We start from the raw sequence: 14,486 nt of genomic DNA, 5'->3' as shown, positions 1-14,486 counted from the left end.
AATGAATGCAGTATGTCCTCTGTTTGAAATTAAAGCAAAAGGTGATAAATGTTGTTCCAGTTGAGGAGCGGTTCATATTATATATTATGAGGCCTGACTGAAATGGTGCAGCAAAAAGATTCAAGCATTGTTTCTTGTTAGTAAGAAAATATATTAGGAGAAAAGGGTAAAGAATACTGCTGGCACAGCCACCTTCTTATCTCACCTGGTAAGGGGGGGTGTAGGGCACATCCTGGTGAATGAAGTTCTTCTTGGAAGAGGTTACACAGAAGCAACTGACAGTGGCAAATTTCACTGGGTTCTTGCTTAATAAAGCCCTAAACCTTCAATTGTCCTTTCCCACCCACCCCACCCCAACCCTCTGGACAACAACCACGATCCACTCAAGCAGCACAGTCACGGCTAGCAATACAATGTTTACTTTTCCCCCACTGATTGCTCTCTTAGCAATGTCTCTTAGAAGCCACAGGAAAATTAGACAGAAAATACAGTAAAGCTATGACTCTAGTAGATTAAAAAATCAGTGTATGTTTTTAGAATCAGCTCTTCTGTTTCCTGGGATAAAGCTGGGTAAATTCTGGCCTTCTAAAAGTTTACCAAATATCCTACAGAAATAGTTCTTGAATCCCATGTAAGAATGATGTACATCATTATGAACATTTATCAGATAGACCACATATTGAAAGGTTCTGACCCTGTATTCAAGTCAGTGCAATAGTGTTATTTCAGAAAAGAAAAAATACAGGTTTTAAAAAGTAATGGTTTCCTCAGGTTTCCAGGTCTTGAAGACATAGTTTATCAATCTCAAGAAACAAACATGACTGAAGGATTTTCTTACTCACAGTGAATCACCAATGGATGACTAAGTGCACAAAATGGTAAGAATAATTTTTATTTCAAATAATAACTTTGTCATAGCTTACTAATAATTTATTCATAGATACACTTAATGAAGATACTGCCAAAAAAGTGATGTTTGACCGTAATAATACAAATATTATCTTAAGTAGTAGAATTTTGCCAGCAATCGTAACTTGCAGCTCATTTCACATACAGCGGTATTTAATTATATCCGTAAGTGCAGAGTGTCCAGATGTTGCTTTTTAATTTAATAATGATGGAACCAATGAGATGCTGATAGGTTTGTAAACTAAGCCTTCAGAACATGGAGAGTTCCACAGGGCCTTTAAAAACAAACAAAACAAACAAACAAACAAAAAAAGAAAGAAAAGAAAAAAGAAATGAAATTAAATGAAATCTTAGTGATGCATGGTTTGATGGCAACACAAAGTAAATGAAGAATTACTGTTTCTGCTGTGTGCAGTAATGCAGGAGCACATAATAAAGTCTGTTTCACACTAATGATTAACACAACAATGATGTAAGTGACAATGCAGAGAACAACAGGAATATGACTGATCACCTTGTGCATGACACCATTCCAGTCAGAAAACCCTTGTGTATAACAGATGCCCGTGTTTTTACTGGAATAAGGTCACCAGACTGAACCATGCTAACAGAGGAAATCTACATGCATCATGCACACAACATTCAAACATTTCCACATTACAATAAAACTGTAAGTAGATAAGTTTGTAATAAAAAGCAGCCACCCTAAGTATACTAATGTGGCAAAACCCATACACATTGTTTGTAACGCAGTGGTTATCCATGCCTCATTTCTCAATTTTGTTTGTTGATCTTTTCTTCAAGGTGAAATCAAATTTTTCTCATTTTTGAGAAAATATACTCAACACCTATTGCAAAATTCTGCTATTTTTTTTAGAATTGTTGATTTTTTGAGCGTATTTTACAAAATTTCCAGTTCATTCTTTTGAACAATATCCAGAAAGTTTTGTGGTGCTGTTTTCTGCCCTTACAAACAAAACACTGTTAGTATTCAACAACAGAGTGAGCAAGGTATAATCTGGTGGGTAGTTATTTTATTTCAATCAAATAAACCTATTCAAATATCCTGTTTGTCAGTGTCCTTCTGCTTTCTATCCTTAATGTAACAGGTCACAGTGGATGTAGTAAGAACACACTATTAATTCTAGGGATATCTGCTCACTTAGTTCCTACTGAGAGTAGTCACGAACTGATTTCTTTATAATAGAAATAATGAAATTAGAACATACTGCAAATATACTACTGCAAATAAATTTTGCTAAGTCATACTCAAAAGTACAGCACAAAAATCAAAGTAAGAAACAAGACAAAAATTCTAGATGGATAAATTTAAGTGAAAAAGCAAACTTCTGGAGAAGTCTAAGGAGGAGACAGTGATGGAACTAAAGTAGAAAAAGTGGCAAAAGCACTGTCTGAACCCAACAAAACTTCTAGGATGAAAAATTAGGAATATCTAAACAGCTTCCTTTTCTTCTCCCCTTATTCCTCTCCCCCACCCCAAGACATCTAATCAAAATTAGTAAGTTCAGTCAACACTTCAAAGTACCTCATATTTGATTGTGCTTTCAAAGCAAGATAGCAGGAGCATAACTGCAGATACAAAGACCGAAGGCTATGACAGAAAAACGTAGAATAAATAGAAAGATTTGAAACTTAAAAGGCAAGAAAAACACTGTTATTGAAAATTATATTACAGGAAAATTAGGGGTTTTTAAAGATCCAGAAACTACTAGTACTATATTAATTTTGAATCTGTGAGGAAACTGAGTTATAGTATCATCATAGTATTACTACAAATATTTAAACAGCACAGAGCTTATCTACACAAGCATCCAAAAGCCCACTTAAATGCCACAAATCAAAACTGAAGATCATTCACATCAATTAAGCATCACTGCAGAAGGCAGATTTCATTGTTCCTTACTCTTGAAGATGGCAAAATTAAATGCAGCATACTCTGCTGATAATCAGCCACAGAATGAAAGTGTCTTTTTCATATGGCACACCTCCATTTCTGTTCCAGAACCCATTTACTGCTGAAGTTTCTGTGACACCCTGTTATCACTTTTCATATAGCACCACAAACACCAAACCCTCAGCGTGAGCATTTATCCTCCAGCGAATTTGGCACCAGTAACTTGAACTGGTTTTCCCTGTCATGAGCAGGTGCAACAATTCATTCCTTCCATGACTTGGTGGTTAAATGTAATTGAGACACTAAGTATGTAGAGGTTTGATGGTGAAGTAATGTGCTTCATAAGGGCTGGTGGAAGGCAACCATTAAATCCAAAAGAAGTATCTTTCTAGTTTGACATCATCAAAGTTTGATAATTTGCACACACAACACACCCAAAAAAGCAGATTTTGAAATGATATTTTGAAGTTGTATAGTAAAAAATGGAAATTGGACATGAGAAGGAGAGAAAATGAATGCTAAAGGAAGTTGTATGAAAGGATGTAGCATATCAAGAACAACTTGGTTATCCAGATATTAATAGGTACACAGACATACAATCAAAGCAAATACTGAAATGGTTAATGGCTGGTTTGATTTCTAAAGATTTTTTTAAAGTAATTTTGCATTAGGGAAAGATATATTATGCAAAAGTTTTTATTATTTCCCTGTATACATGAGACTACAAACTAAATAAAATAATGGGACTAAATAAAAACATGGAGAAAAATAACCTAGGAGTAAAATACAACAGCAGATGGACATCAGTCTCCAAGGGAAGGAGTAGAGGCAGAAGTAGGATGCATTTTCCAATTTAGGTGGCAAAACACAACTCACTTCAGGCTGCAACAAACTACACAGATACTTAGGGGAGGAAAATATTTAGATTAGACTGGAAAGTTCAGGAAGTTCAACTATTCAGTATTCCCTGCCTTCCTGAAGGAGAGGTCACAATGCAACGCAGTACCTTTACAGGTCCATAACCCATGCAGGCTGGCTGGCTGCTGGGGAGGAGCAGCAGCACAGCACAAAGGGGCAGGTAGAGCACCCACCTCCCTGTCTTCCACTCCGTCCCAATCAAACCCAGAGGCTCTGCAGAAGGCAGTGCCCAGGTTTTGAGAAGTTAAGGGAGGCATGCTGTCCAAGGTAATGCACAGCAAGCTACAAAACAAATACCCTAAAATATGTATCAGTATGGATTTCAATACTGCATGATGGCATAGGTGATAAAAGTCAGTGCCTTCTTATCTGTCCCACAGCACTGTTGTGTAAACAGTGCTGGTGATCACACAAGAAAGGTTAATTTTTGTCTGTAGCTGTGCAAACCAAACTGCAGCAGATTGACAGCAGCAGTACACAAGTTTGTTGTCTGAGACATCAGAAGCATCGTACAAAATGTAAGGACCACTATACTGGAAAGAATGCTCATTAAATGGGGAATGAGTTTAGGACCAGTCCAAAGCCTGTTTACATCAGCTTCAATCTCAGTATGAAAAACAAAGAACAAACAGAATAGCAGTTTACAGATATGAAACCTATAATATAAGCAGAAGGCAAAAACAGAAAAGGCATTGCAGAAATCATGTCAGCTCTAAGGAATTTCTACTTTGTGGAGAATAAAATTAAGTACAAACTCTTTTAATCCAAAGGCTGATAAAGATTGACAAAGTAGGGCTGAGTTGTATTTCCCTTGGTGACAGAAATAAGAATTGTCCCGTGATTGTTTGATTCTGTTTTGAGACACATTTTAATGAAAGCTAATCAGCAGTAGCTCATGCTGCAGAGTGCTTGTGTGATGCCTGCATGATACTTTGGACTTCCTCTTTTGCTGGCAGCCAATATGAGATTTGTATCCCTTAACATGATCTTGCAATCAGTCCCAGTGCTGGCTGACTGCATCTACTCCTCTTCCGGTCCATTTTAGCAACCTGACCAACATGAAAGAAATTCTTCCTTGATCTCTCAATAAAAGAAAACTTTGCAAGCACAGGAAGGTGAAGGAGGTTAAACTGGCATTGATTATTGAAGACACAATAATAATTTATTATTTAGCAGCCTCGCCATCAATCTGTTGCACATGTGGCTCTTTCTGCAAGACTCCGAACATGTTTTAAATAATTCTAAGTAAAGATATTGGAAAACAATGTTGAATAAATGTATTATTTATTAATACATTTATTCTATTAGTCTATTATAAGATGAGGATTGCTTGACATGCTGCACTTGAAAGCAGCAGGTTTGTAGAAAACCTGAGTGCCTCCCAATGTATTCCCTGGTATATATACAATAGTCATGTTGATATTTTACTTTCAATTTCCTCAAGTAGCAAAGTAGCAAAGTAGCAAAGTAGCAAATTCACTTAAGGACACTAGCATTTCTCATCATGGAAGACCCTCTTTTGTCCTTATCAGAAACTACTTTATGTTTTAATTCCGTAGTTAAGTTTCACATTAAACTGTTTTAATACAGAAATGACATTAAGCAGTTTGCTTTCCAGTTCAAACAGTTTTTTATGAGAAACACTATCTTTACTGCTACAGACTTTATCTTCTACTTGCTTACTAATACAGCTCTCTAAAGTAATTTCCGCTGAGAAATCTCCATGTGCTGTATTGGGAAAAAATCAGAGCTCTATCAGAAATATTATCCAACAATTCAAAGCTATTGCAGGACATTGCACTATCCGAACTTTACTGATCACCTTGACAGTCAAATTCTCACTGTAATTATATTTTAGCCACTAAAATAAAAAATATTTTAACGACTTCCATTCTGGTAACTGCTCACACACTTACCCAAAACACTCATTCAATACTGTTTATACTTTTTCAGAGCAGTCCACAGAAACAAGAACATTTCCTCTCTGTGAAACACTTCATTTTCTCCTTCTTCACCCATTCCTTCCTAAATATAGACTCGCCTCTAGCTTTTTTTATTACTGTACACCCTACGGACAAAAGGATTAATTCCTCATCTAAGCCAAAGTCAGAACTTCCACTTACTTTTAATGACACATCTAAATGAACTCCAAGGCTGAAGAACTGTCTCAACTACTGGAGGATGTCCAGAAATTTAAAAAAAACAAAAAAAAAAAAAATGAAGGAGTGCTTTATTTTGGGGACTAACTTGTCTCAGTTTTCTCAACTGTAAAACAGGTACCTCAAGATTACACAGTGGAACAAAAGAATATATGAGAATATAAACCAAATCACTCATAGAGGCATTGTTTTAAGCATTTCTGAATTATTACACTGTGTAGTGTATATCAGTATTTATACTACATTAATGAAATAATGCTATGCAAATTCCTGATAGCACTTTTATACAACTACTATTAGCTTCTAAATTTGAATTAAGGAAAAATAAAAATGTGAGGACATTTCTGTTGTTGTTGTTTGGTTTTTTAAATTAAAACAGCAAATTTGTAATGATGAAATGAAGCTAAATTTTCTGCTTACCTCTTAAATCAGATCTGAAGTATTAAATGTACACTATTCTCAAAATGTGTAACTAATGGGGTGAAAAATACATCTTGTATTCTCTGATCTGTTTTGTATTTTTCTATTTAATCGAATTCCATATTAGCACAATATGCTTGTAGTTTTACACACTTACTGACATCCTGAATAAAATGATGTACAGATACTACCTGCAACAGTTACAACTTGTTCTTTAACATCTCATGCAAAAGCAAAGAATGTAAATGTAATTGCCACTTGGATTCAACAGAAACACAGCTGATCTAATCATTAATAGCTATCCTTTACAGAAAAGCTGCACAATCTGATAAATAAAAGAGCAAGAAGTTTAAACAGTATTACAAAAAGTGCTAACACTATTTATTTGCACATTCCTCCTCACTGAGTCCACCTCATTGTGATCATAGCAGGCTTGTGTTATTCCTGTAAATTCATTCAAATTTCTCTGCTATCAATCCCTTGCAACTGAATTTTCACAAGAACTCTGTACCACATAAATACAGGTGAAGCGTTGCTCCATACAAAAACATTCAGCATTTCCTTTTATTCCTGCATTGCAACAGACTGTATGAGATAATACATTACTGAAAATTGACAAGGTAGGAATTTTATCAGGGAAGGCTGAAAAATATGTTCCACTAATTGAAGAGAATGACGCTAAACAAAAGGATTTGTTTAACTTATTGTCATTATTATAACATTTAACACTCAAATCTGAGCCAGAAAATTGAACCTGTTTGGGAGAGGAGGCTCTAATGTTATTTTTTACTCCCAGCAAACTCCAAGGGAACACAGAAGGGAAGAAAAAAAAAAGGGAAGAAAAGATATAATCTGCTAACAGCATGAATCCCTGCAGCATGAGTACCATATATTTGATTTGGGAGAAAACAACCAAAAGCATAAATCACATTGCTTTAAAAACACCAGACAAACAACATAACACAAAAATAAACAAAACAACACCAAAAAATCCCCCAAACTTTACCTATTTCCTGTTCCCATTTTCAGTGGAAGAATTTTATTTGACAACTAATACATAAGAAAGTATTGTGAAGGATAACTGGTCACAGAAGAAGTGGATGTCGTATTGCAATACAGAAAAATGTTTTTAAATATTTTTGAATATTCTGAATTTTTCAACAGTAACATATACACACCTCAGAGTTTCAGTAAATTCCACCAGACATGACTTCACAGACACAGTAGAATATAAGGGCTCATGTTTGGTAACCCACAAAAAAGAAGTTAGTGCAGATAAAACTTTTAATATTAAAGTGTGAAATTTTAATGTTTCTATTCACAGACGACAGAACTTTAATGCTCCACTGACACAGAACTAAAAGGAAAATTTCAAAACCTGCTTTATAACCAGAGGTCTTTCCATAAACTTGAATCAGCTTGTAGATCTATACCAATGCACAAGCACAGCACTACTTTGCAGAAGAGTTTTTTTCGAATTATTGTTAGACTTTGCACAAGTCCCAGAATGGAACTGTGCGAAATGTTCCACAAAGATTATTCAAGAGGCTCGTGTGAGGATCTCTTACACGTATTCAAGCAATGCCACACACAGACAGAATGTTTCCATTTAGAAGAACTGGGAAAATAATATTTCTACAGTTAAGGAATCTTCATTGACTGTGTTCTTGCATGAGTATACATATTATCAATACACATTCTAGGAGAAATTCTGGCAGATGCTCTTTAGGAAACAGAATTTTAACACCACTTGGCAAAACTGTACTTATTCCATTACCTTTCAATTTTCAAATCTTGTTTAGACAGCATATGACAATTCTAAACATAATAACCTCATTAACTGTCAGAAAGTGTGCAAATAAAGACTGAAAAAAAATTACAAAGCACTAATACATACCATCCACATTCATTTATGCAAATTCTCAGCTCTTCATAAAGCCTAAAATTAACAGGCATTGGTGTGCTGGCAGGCAGTTGTAATTATCTTCTCATGTTTCTGAAGGTACTTTAGAATCACCAAATCCATGCATGGACACAACAACAGCAGAGGCAAACCAGCTGACAGAAGTCTGAACACCCACAAACATGATAAGAAAAAATACTGTTTGATACAGCTACTTACATCATGGCCTGTGAGTTCTGTCTGCGTGGATTTATCTGCTTGGGAAGCCAGAGCCTTCTGAAAGCACTGAGCCTTTTCCTGTAAAACAAAATAAAATTGCCTAGGTGAGTCATGTTTTTCCTCACTGGGCTTTGCAGCTCCAAACATCCAGACAAATTCAAAACTCATGCAAGGAGAGCTGGTAAGAAATAGATTTATTATGGCGCTATTCACACTAGGAGGTTGATTTTCTTCCTATTATATGCTTTTATAAATTTATCTTTCTCTTAAACAGAGGGTGGACTCAGATGCTCCAACTCTGTGGTACAGCAGGGCCCACAAGAAGGATGGCACTGAGACAGACAGGTATGAAGCACTGAGCAGCTACAGGGACTCCAGCAAATATCAGCACCACTCCTATAGCAAAGAAATAATTTACTTTTTTAAAACATTAAGGAATATGCAAACTTGCAGATCCCAAGCCTGGGATGACTTCTGCTCCCCCCGACAGAAACATGTTAGCAAATCCTAAGCATTTCTAGGGAATTGTCTTGGTTTCTGCTTTCCCATCCTTGTCCCTCTGTACCTCAACAATTTTTGGAAGTGTGGCATGGAATCTCTGAACAGGCTTGAGCAAAAATATCTGGCTGCTTTGACATAAAAAAAGCCTGGATTCTGATACTTCATTTAAAACTGATCACTAAGCTTGCTGATCCTCATCAAGCCCTTGAGCATACTATTTTACTTTCCAGGAGAAGGTATTTGATAAAACAACTCTAAATACATGGGGTAAGGCAGGAAAAGGCACACAGGAGGGGAAGAAGAATGCAAAGTTCTTTACTGCATTGATTTATGTTTTCCTGCTTACTGATTTAGTTTAATTTTTCAGTTGTATCTGTAAAAAATGCTTACCTTGAACTCAAATTTCTCAAATGTACAAAATATAATTGAATGCTACTGACAGGAATGTAGTACAATAAAACAGAGTTTGTTTAAATTGAATTTCAAGTTAATTGACACTCAAGTCCTCATATTATTTGATTCAAGGCAAGGTATGCACATCCCTACATTGAGTAAACAGCAGAAACAAGTCAATCCCTCAGTGATCCTTATCTCCAGTATTTCAACCCTTTAAATAAGGGTTGGGGGAAAACATAATTCAGACTGATCTCTTCAGTTGTACAAAACATCTGAGCCCAAATTTGCTGATGTAACAACCAAGTTAAAACTGATTTAATAGAAAAGGAAATCCTAGTTCTCACAGAAATGGTTTGTCCTCTTGAGGTTTGATTTTACTAGTCCACTACCCAGCTCACCTTAACATGTTTAGAAAACAGGCATTATGATATATCTACTATCTTATTTTACCACATTTTACTGCTCAGAAGCTCCATCAATTTTCAAGTTACAAATACTTATACTGGGTGTTCAAGTAACACAGCAACTGGGGCAATACCATCGTTAAACTGCGTATCTGATCAAATGTAGCATTTCTGTTCTTTCTGTATGGATTCACAAATATATATTTTTGAAAAAGCAGAGAGAGAAAAAAACAGAATAAATTCAAATATTCATTAAGGCAACAAATTAACTGGGAAAGCTAGAAAGGTTGGAATAACTTTTTTTTTTTTTCCTTTCCCAGAGTTATTCCTTTAACTATGTATATGCAGTGACATCCACTTTTAACATATCCAAGTTCTGACTCCATATTAACATGGTAATCCTTTTTATTTACTTTTATTCACCTAACTAATAAAATAGGAAAACCTGAAAACTTCTAGGTGTCCAGGTACTGGAAAAGAAAGTTTGAAACTAAAACCCTTTTCATTCTTCTCCAGTATAGCAAAATAGAAAATGAAAGATTTTTACAAGCCAAGCAGCATGCTTTAACATGGATTCAGAACAAAGGAGTTACCTGGGCATCTATTCACACAACAGCCTTCTACTACCCTCACAGCATTACTCCTAAGGATGATTACTATTATTAGGTAACATTTTAAAGCAATTTTTGAAGTTTTTTCAAGCCCTGAAACTTGCTTGAGACCTTCTTGCCATTTTATAAAAGACAAAAATTTCCTTCTTTTAGAGGCTTCCTAGTGAAACTGAGTAATTATTGACTTTTTCCACAGGTGACCCAGTCCTGCTTTATGCACTTTCTCTGTGTATCTGAGAGGAGTCAACTCCCCTTTCTCTAAGATATTACATAGTAAAAAGACTGCAAATAGATCTTTCCTTATCCTTTTTCTTTACAGGGTAAACAAAATAGGTACCTTTGCCTTTTTAAATACTAAGAAGGGACCAAGTAATTTATTAAAAAAATATTTTTAGGATCAGCCAAAGTACTTCTAGGTGACTTTTTTTAAAGTGAGAGCATTAATGAGCATATTTTCTTACCATTCTGTGTGTTGTTATTGCTTCTTATTAAAATAAACAGCACAAGAGTACATTTGTAGGTGACACAGATAAGAGCATGGAAAACTTTTATTCCCTGGGTTCATCCTAATTAGAGAAAAGGCAGGAAGAGCTGATGGCTGTTTTAACAGCAACATTGCCAGGCACATTCATTGCACCCCTGTCTCTGAAACACCTGTGTGTGTGCGTGCGTATCAGAGTGTGTGTTTCGAGGGGAGAGAGAGAAAAACTACATGGAAGGACATTTTCTCAATCACTGCAGTTGCTTCAATTATTGAGATTATTGACTGTGGTATTTCAACAACCACACTGAAAAGCATTAGACCATGACCAATAAAGATCATGTTTCTCTCTATTTTTTCACATGGGAATAAGTTCACATATAGTTTATATCTCAAACTAGCTCTGGTACAAGTGTCACAGTTTGAATACTTACTATTTTATTACCATGTTTGTAATGAGTCACCAGAAGGTGCTGAAATAGGAAGACAACAGAAATCAACTGATAACTGATGCAAGTAAAAATATTACAAATAAAACAGAAAAGTGAAATGTAAGATAAAAAAGTAAGAAAAATAAGACAAAGAAAACTACTTAATTCTTCCCCAATGAAAGGCAAATAGGAAAAAAGTAGTTACTTAGATTTAGCGAGTCGGTAAGGGTTGATATTGATACATCTTGAAACATGACACTGGTTTTCTAAAACATTCCTTCTCTGAACAGGAGAGTATCAAAACAATTTTCACAGCTTTGACTAAGAACATGTTGAAGTTATTTTTTGTGACTGTTTTCTAATTCCATTCCCTACCAGTGACAGCATGGTGACCACTTGTGGTGCTTTGTTTAATTGCAAATTCCAAAGAGAAAATGCTTATTATTTCAAATTATCTCACATGGTCACATTAAATCAAGGAGCAAAACTTACTGCTCCGGCTATTTTAAAGGAAAATTCTACTGTCCAGTAGAGTTGTGGCTTTCATCCTCATGGATTATATTTTGTGTAGTAGATAGCATATTAAATATTTTTTTTCTAATGGCTGTTTCACCTTCATTGTTACTTAGTTTAAATACAAAATATATTAACTTTTTACCTCTGTCTGCTATAGTCTGTACAGATTATTCTAAGACTTTATGAAAATAAAAGTGGTGTTTTAACGTTCTGTCTCAGCATACATCCAGAACAGCCTCCAACAGCCACTAACACTGCAGTCAGATTTACAACTTAGATGTGATTATTTCCCTTAACTCAGGCCTTAACCCCTCTGAGAAAAACAACTTATGTTCACCACAGAACTGGGGAGAAAAATCTGTTCTTCAGAAGACTTATAAAAATGCAAAGTCTTTTAATTCTGATGTGCTTTGGGATTAAACTTAATCAACAGCAGCAGTTAGGCAGGGAGCAAAGGGATAACAAGTAGAAAAAAAAACTGCTTTCCACCATCTATTATACCTAATTTACAGACTACAATAAGCTACAGAACTGACTTTATGATAGCTATTTCCATAGAAATTGAGTCCCTATTGGTTTGAGTCTCAGTTTGGGAAGAAAACATATGATATCCAGCACAGCTCCAGCCATCAGCTGCGGTACAGCTGAGTCACATCACACTTGAAAACACTTTGTGAAGCCCAGCAAAAAGCCCAGCTGTCTCTTGAGCACAGCATGAGAAATCAGCTACAACTCGGTTCAGCTATCCACACATAAATGTACTATGAACTGAGGTGCTAAATAGCCACAACAGATTTAGAAGCATTACTCTGGAACCACAGTGACAAACAGGTGTGACCATCCCCAAGGGGACTATCCCATTGATCATGAGAAAAACAAGAGAAACTTGGTGGGAATGCATCCAAGTAAGCACAAAGGCAGGTTTCACTGAGGGTTACAGTGCTGTCAAATCACTGTAAACAACAAACACCAAAACTACACAAAATTTCCAAGAACATTCTATTGCTTTCACTTAGGACTCTTAAACCAAAATAGTTTTTCAGTTTTTACATTATAAGACTTTTGTAAAACACGAGGCAAATTTCAATGCATATGGTAAATATGGCATCTGCAATGAAAGACAGCACAACTTCTGCTTTGACTTCAATCAGATCATGATATCCAGGTATGAATCAAGAAGGGCTAAGACAAGCCTGTCTCCAAGCAGTTTGCAATACTTCAGTAATTAGTTACTGCCAAGTCTGAACACATCTAATGAAAAAAAGACAAGTTTCTAAAAATGCAATCGCTCCATAATAGGTCTTTGAAGATCAACAATATTTAGCAAGGTTTAAAATCTCTGACAGAGTTATAAGTCCTGCTGTAGACATGCCAGCCAACCCTACAGTACTGCAAAGGTTTACTAGACCCTAACCAGAGAGGATTATTACTGTTTTAAGTTTTGAAAGCCTTATAATCCCAAGTACTGCCTTAAACTTTTCATCCCCAAGTTCTGCAATACAAAAACTCTTCTCTTTTGCTGAGTGCTGTATCACCTTACAAATAAAAGATGACTCCCAACTTTGAGAACCCAGTCTATCTAATCAGAAAGAGAAAACACACAAAAAGTGAATCTCCTAGCCCACCAAGCTGACAAATATCAGACACAGAAAAACAGTCTTTAAAATGGTCTGTTCTGACTCATTTATTTGACTGGAAGGTGCTCTACTTTTAAATTTGCCAGTAGCATTCATATATGTGCTGCAAAATTAAAACCAAATGTTTACAGGTATGCAAGATCATCTCAGAATTTCAGAACAAGGATTTTCTAAATACACCTGAGTTTTTTAAGTTATTTTTCAAAAGCATCCTGGGAAGATGCTTTAAAACATAGCATTAAACAGTGGGAGGTATCTGTTTATTCCATGTGAAAAAAAAACTCTAATTTCTTGGATTAGGAGAGTTTCTTGACAATAGATGTATTTTGATTAATTATTTACTGTTCTATCTGTTGCATCAACAGAATGCTAAATTATTATTATCATTCATGATTTTATGTTTTAAAGCAATACCTGTATACTGTTTGTCTCTATCACTCAGTCATTCAGTAAATCTGAACAGCAAGTTGTCATTTCCTTACTGATTATGGCTCCCATGACTACTTTCAGATATACACCTATGTAAACATGTCACTAAAAAAAAATAGAGGAACTTTTTCTCCTGATCACATATAAAAAAAAAAAAAAAAAAAAAAAAAAAAAAAAAAAAAAAAAAAAATCAATCACAAATCACATACTCACATACGGCCCAGAGATGGCCATGCGTGCTTTGAATAATGCAATGCAATAAACAATAAAAAATTTATATGGTCACACTCTGTGAATAATATGGCCATAAGTAATGATGCCAATCCTAACACGCTAACAACAAAAACAAAAAACCAAGACCTGAGAAAGTTATTGGAAGGAAAGGAAACACAAGCAGCTGTGCAGTCATAACCCTTCAAAAGGCTGACATATCAATTACAGGAGTTCATGTAGAAATTATCTTTACAAATAGTCTTGAACCTTTAATAAGCATTGTTGTTAGTTTTAATATGTGTTGTGGTTGCACCCAGATGTCCAAGAAGATATTACTGAGTCTTATAGCAGCTCATCTAATAGAGAAGAGTATCTCCTTCAACCCATATATCCTTGGGTTATCACTGTTGCACCAACTGCTGGG

The 14,486-nt window shown here is 35.4% G+C and overlaps 1 protein-coding gene across 1 annotated transcript in view; it reads right to left on the bottom strand.

Moving 5' to 3' along the window:
- Positions 1-988: 988 nt before the first annotated feature.
- Positions 989-14,486, bottom strand: part of CCSER1 (coiled-coil serine rich protein 1) — a 382,235-nt gene continuing 368,737 nt past the window's right edge. The window contains exons 9-11 of the mRNA XM_041484265.1: positions 8,444-8,521; positions 2,456-2,521; positions 989-1,184 (exon numbers count right to left, since the gene is read on the bottom strand). Coding sequence (XP_041340199.1) covers positions 1,104-1,184; positions 2,456-2,521; positions 8,444-8,521 — 225 coding nt within the window. The 3' untranslated portion in view covers positions 989-1,103. The remainder of the gene's footprint in view (positions 1,185-2,455; positions 2,522-8,443; positions 8,522-14,486) is intronic.

Source organism: Pyrgilauda ruficollis, unplaced genomic scaffold, assembly GCF_017590135.1.
Source record: "Pyrgilauda ruficollis isolate IOZ18807 unplaced genomic scaffold, ASM1759013v1 scaffold65, whole genome shotgun sequence".
In the NCBI taxonomy this organism is placed as follows: domain Eukaryota; kingdom Metazoa; phylum Chordata; class Aves; order Passeriformes; family Passeridae; genus Pyrgilauda; species Pyrgilauda ruficollis.
The sequence above is the reverse complement of the archived record's forward strand: the minus strand, read 5'-3'. Positions and strand labels throughout refer to the sequence as shown.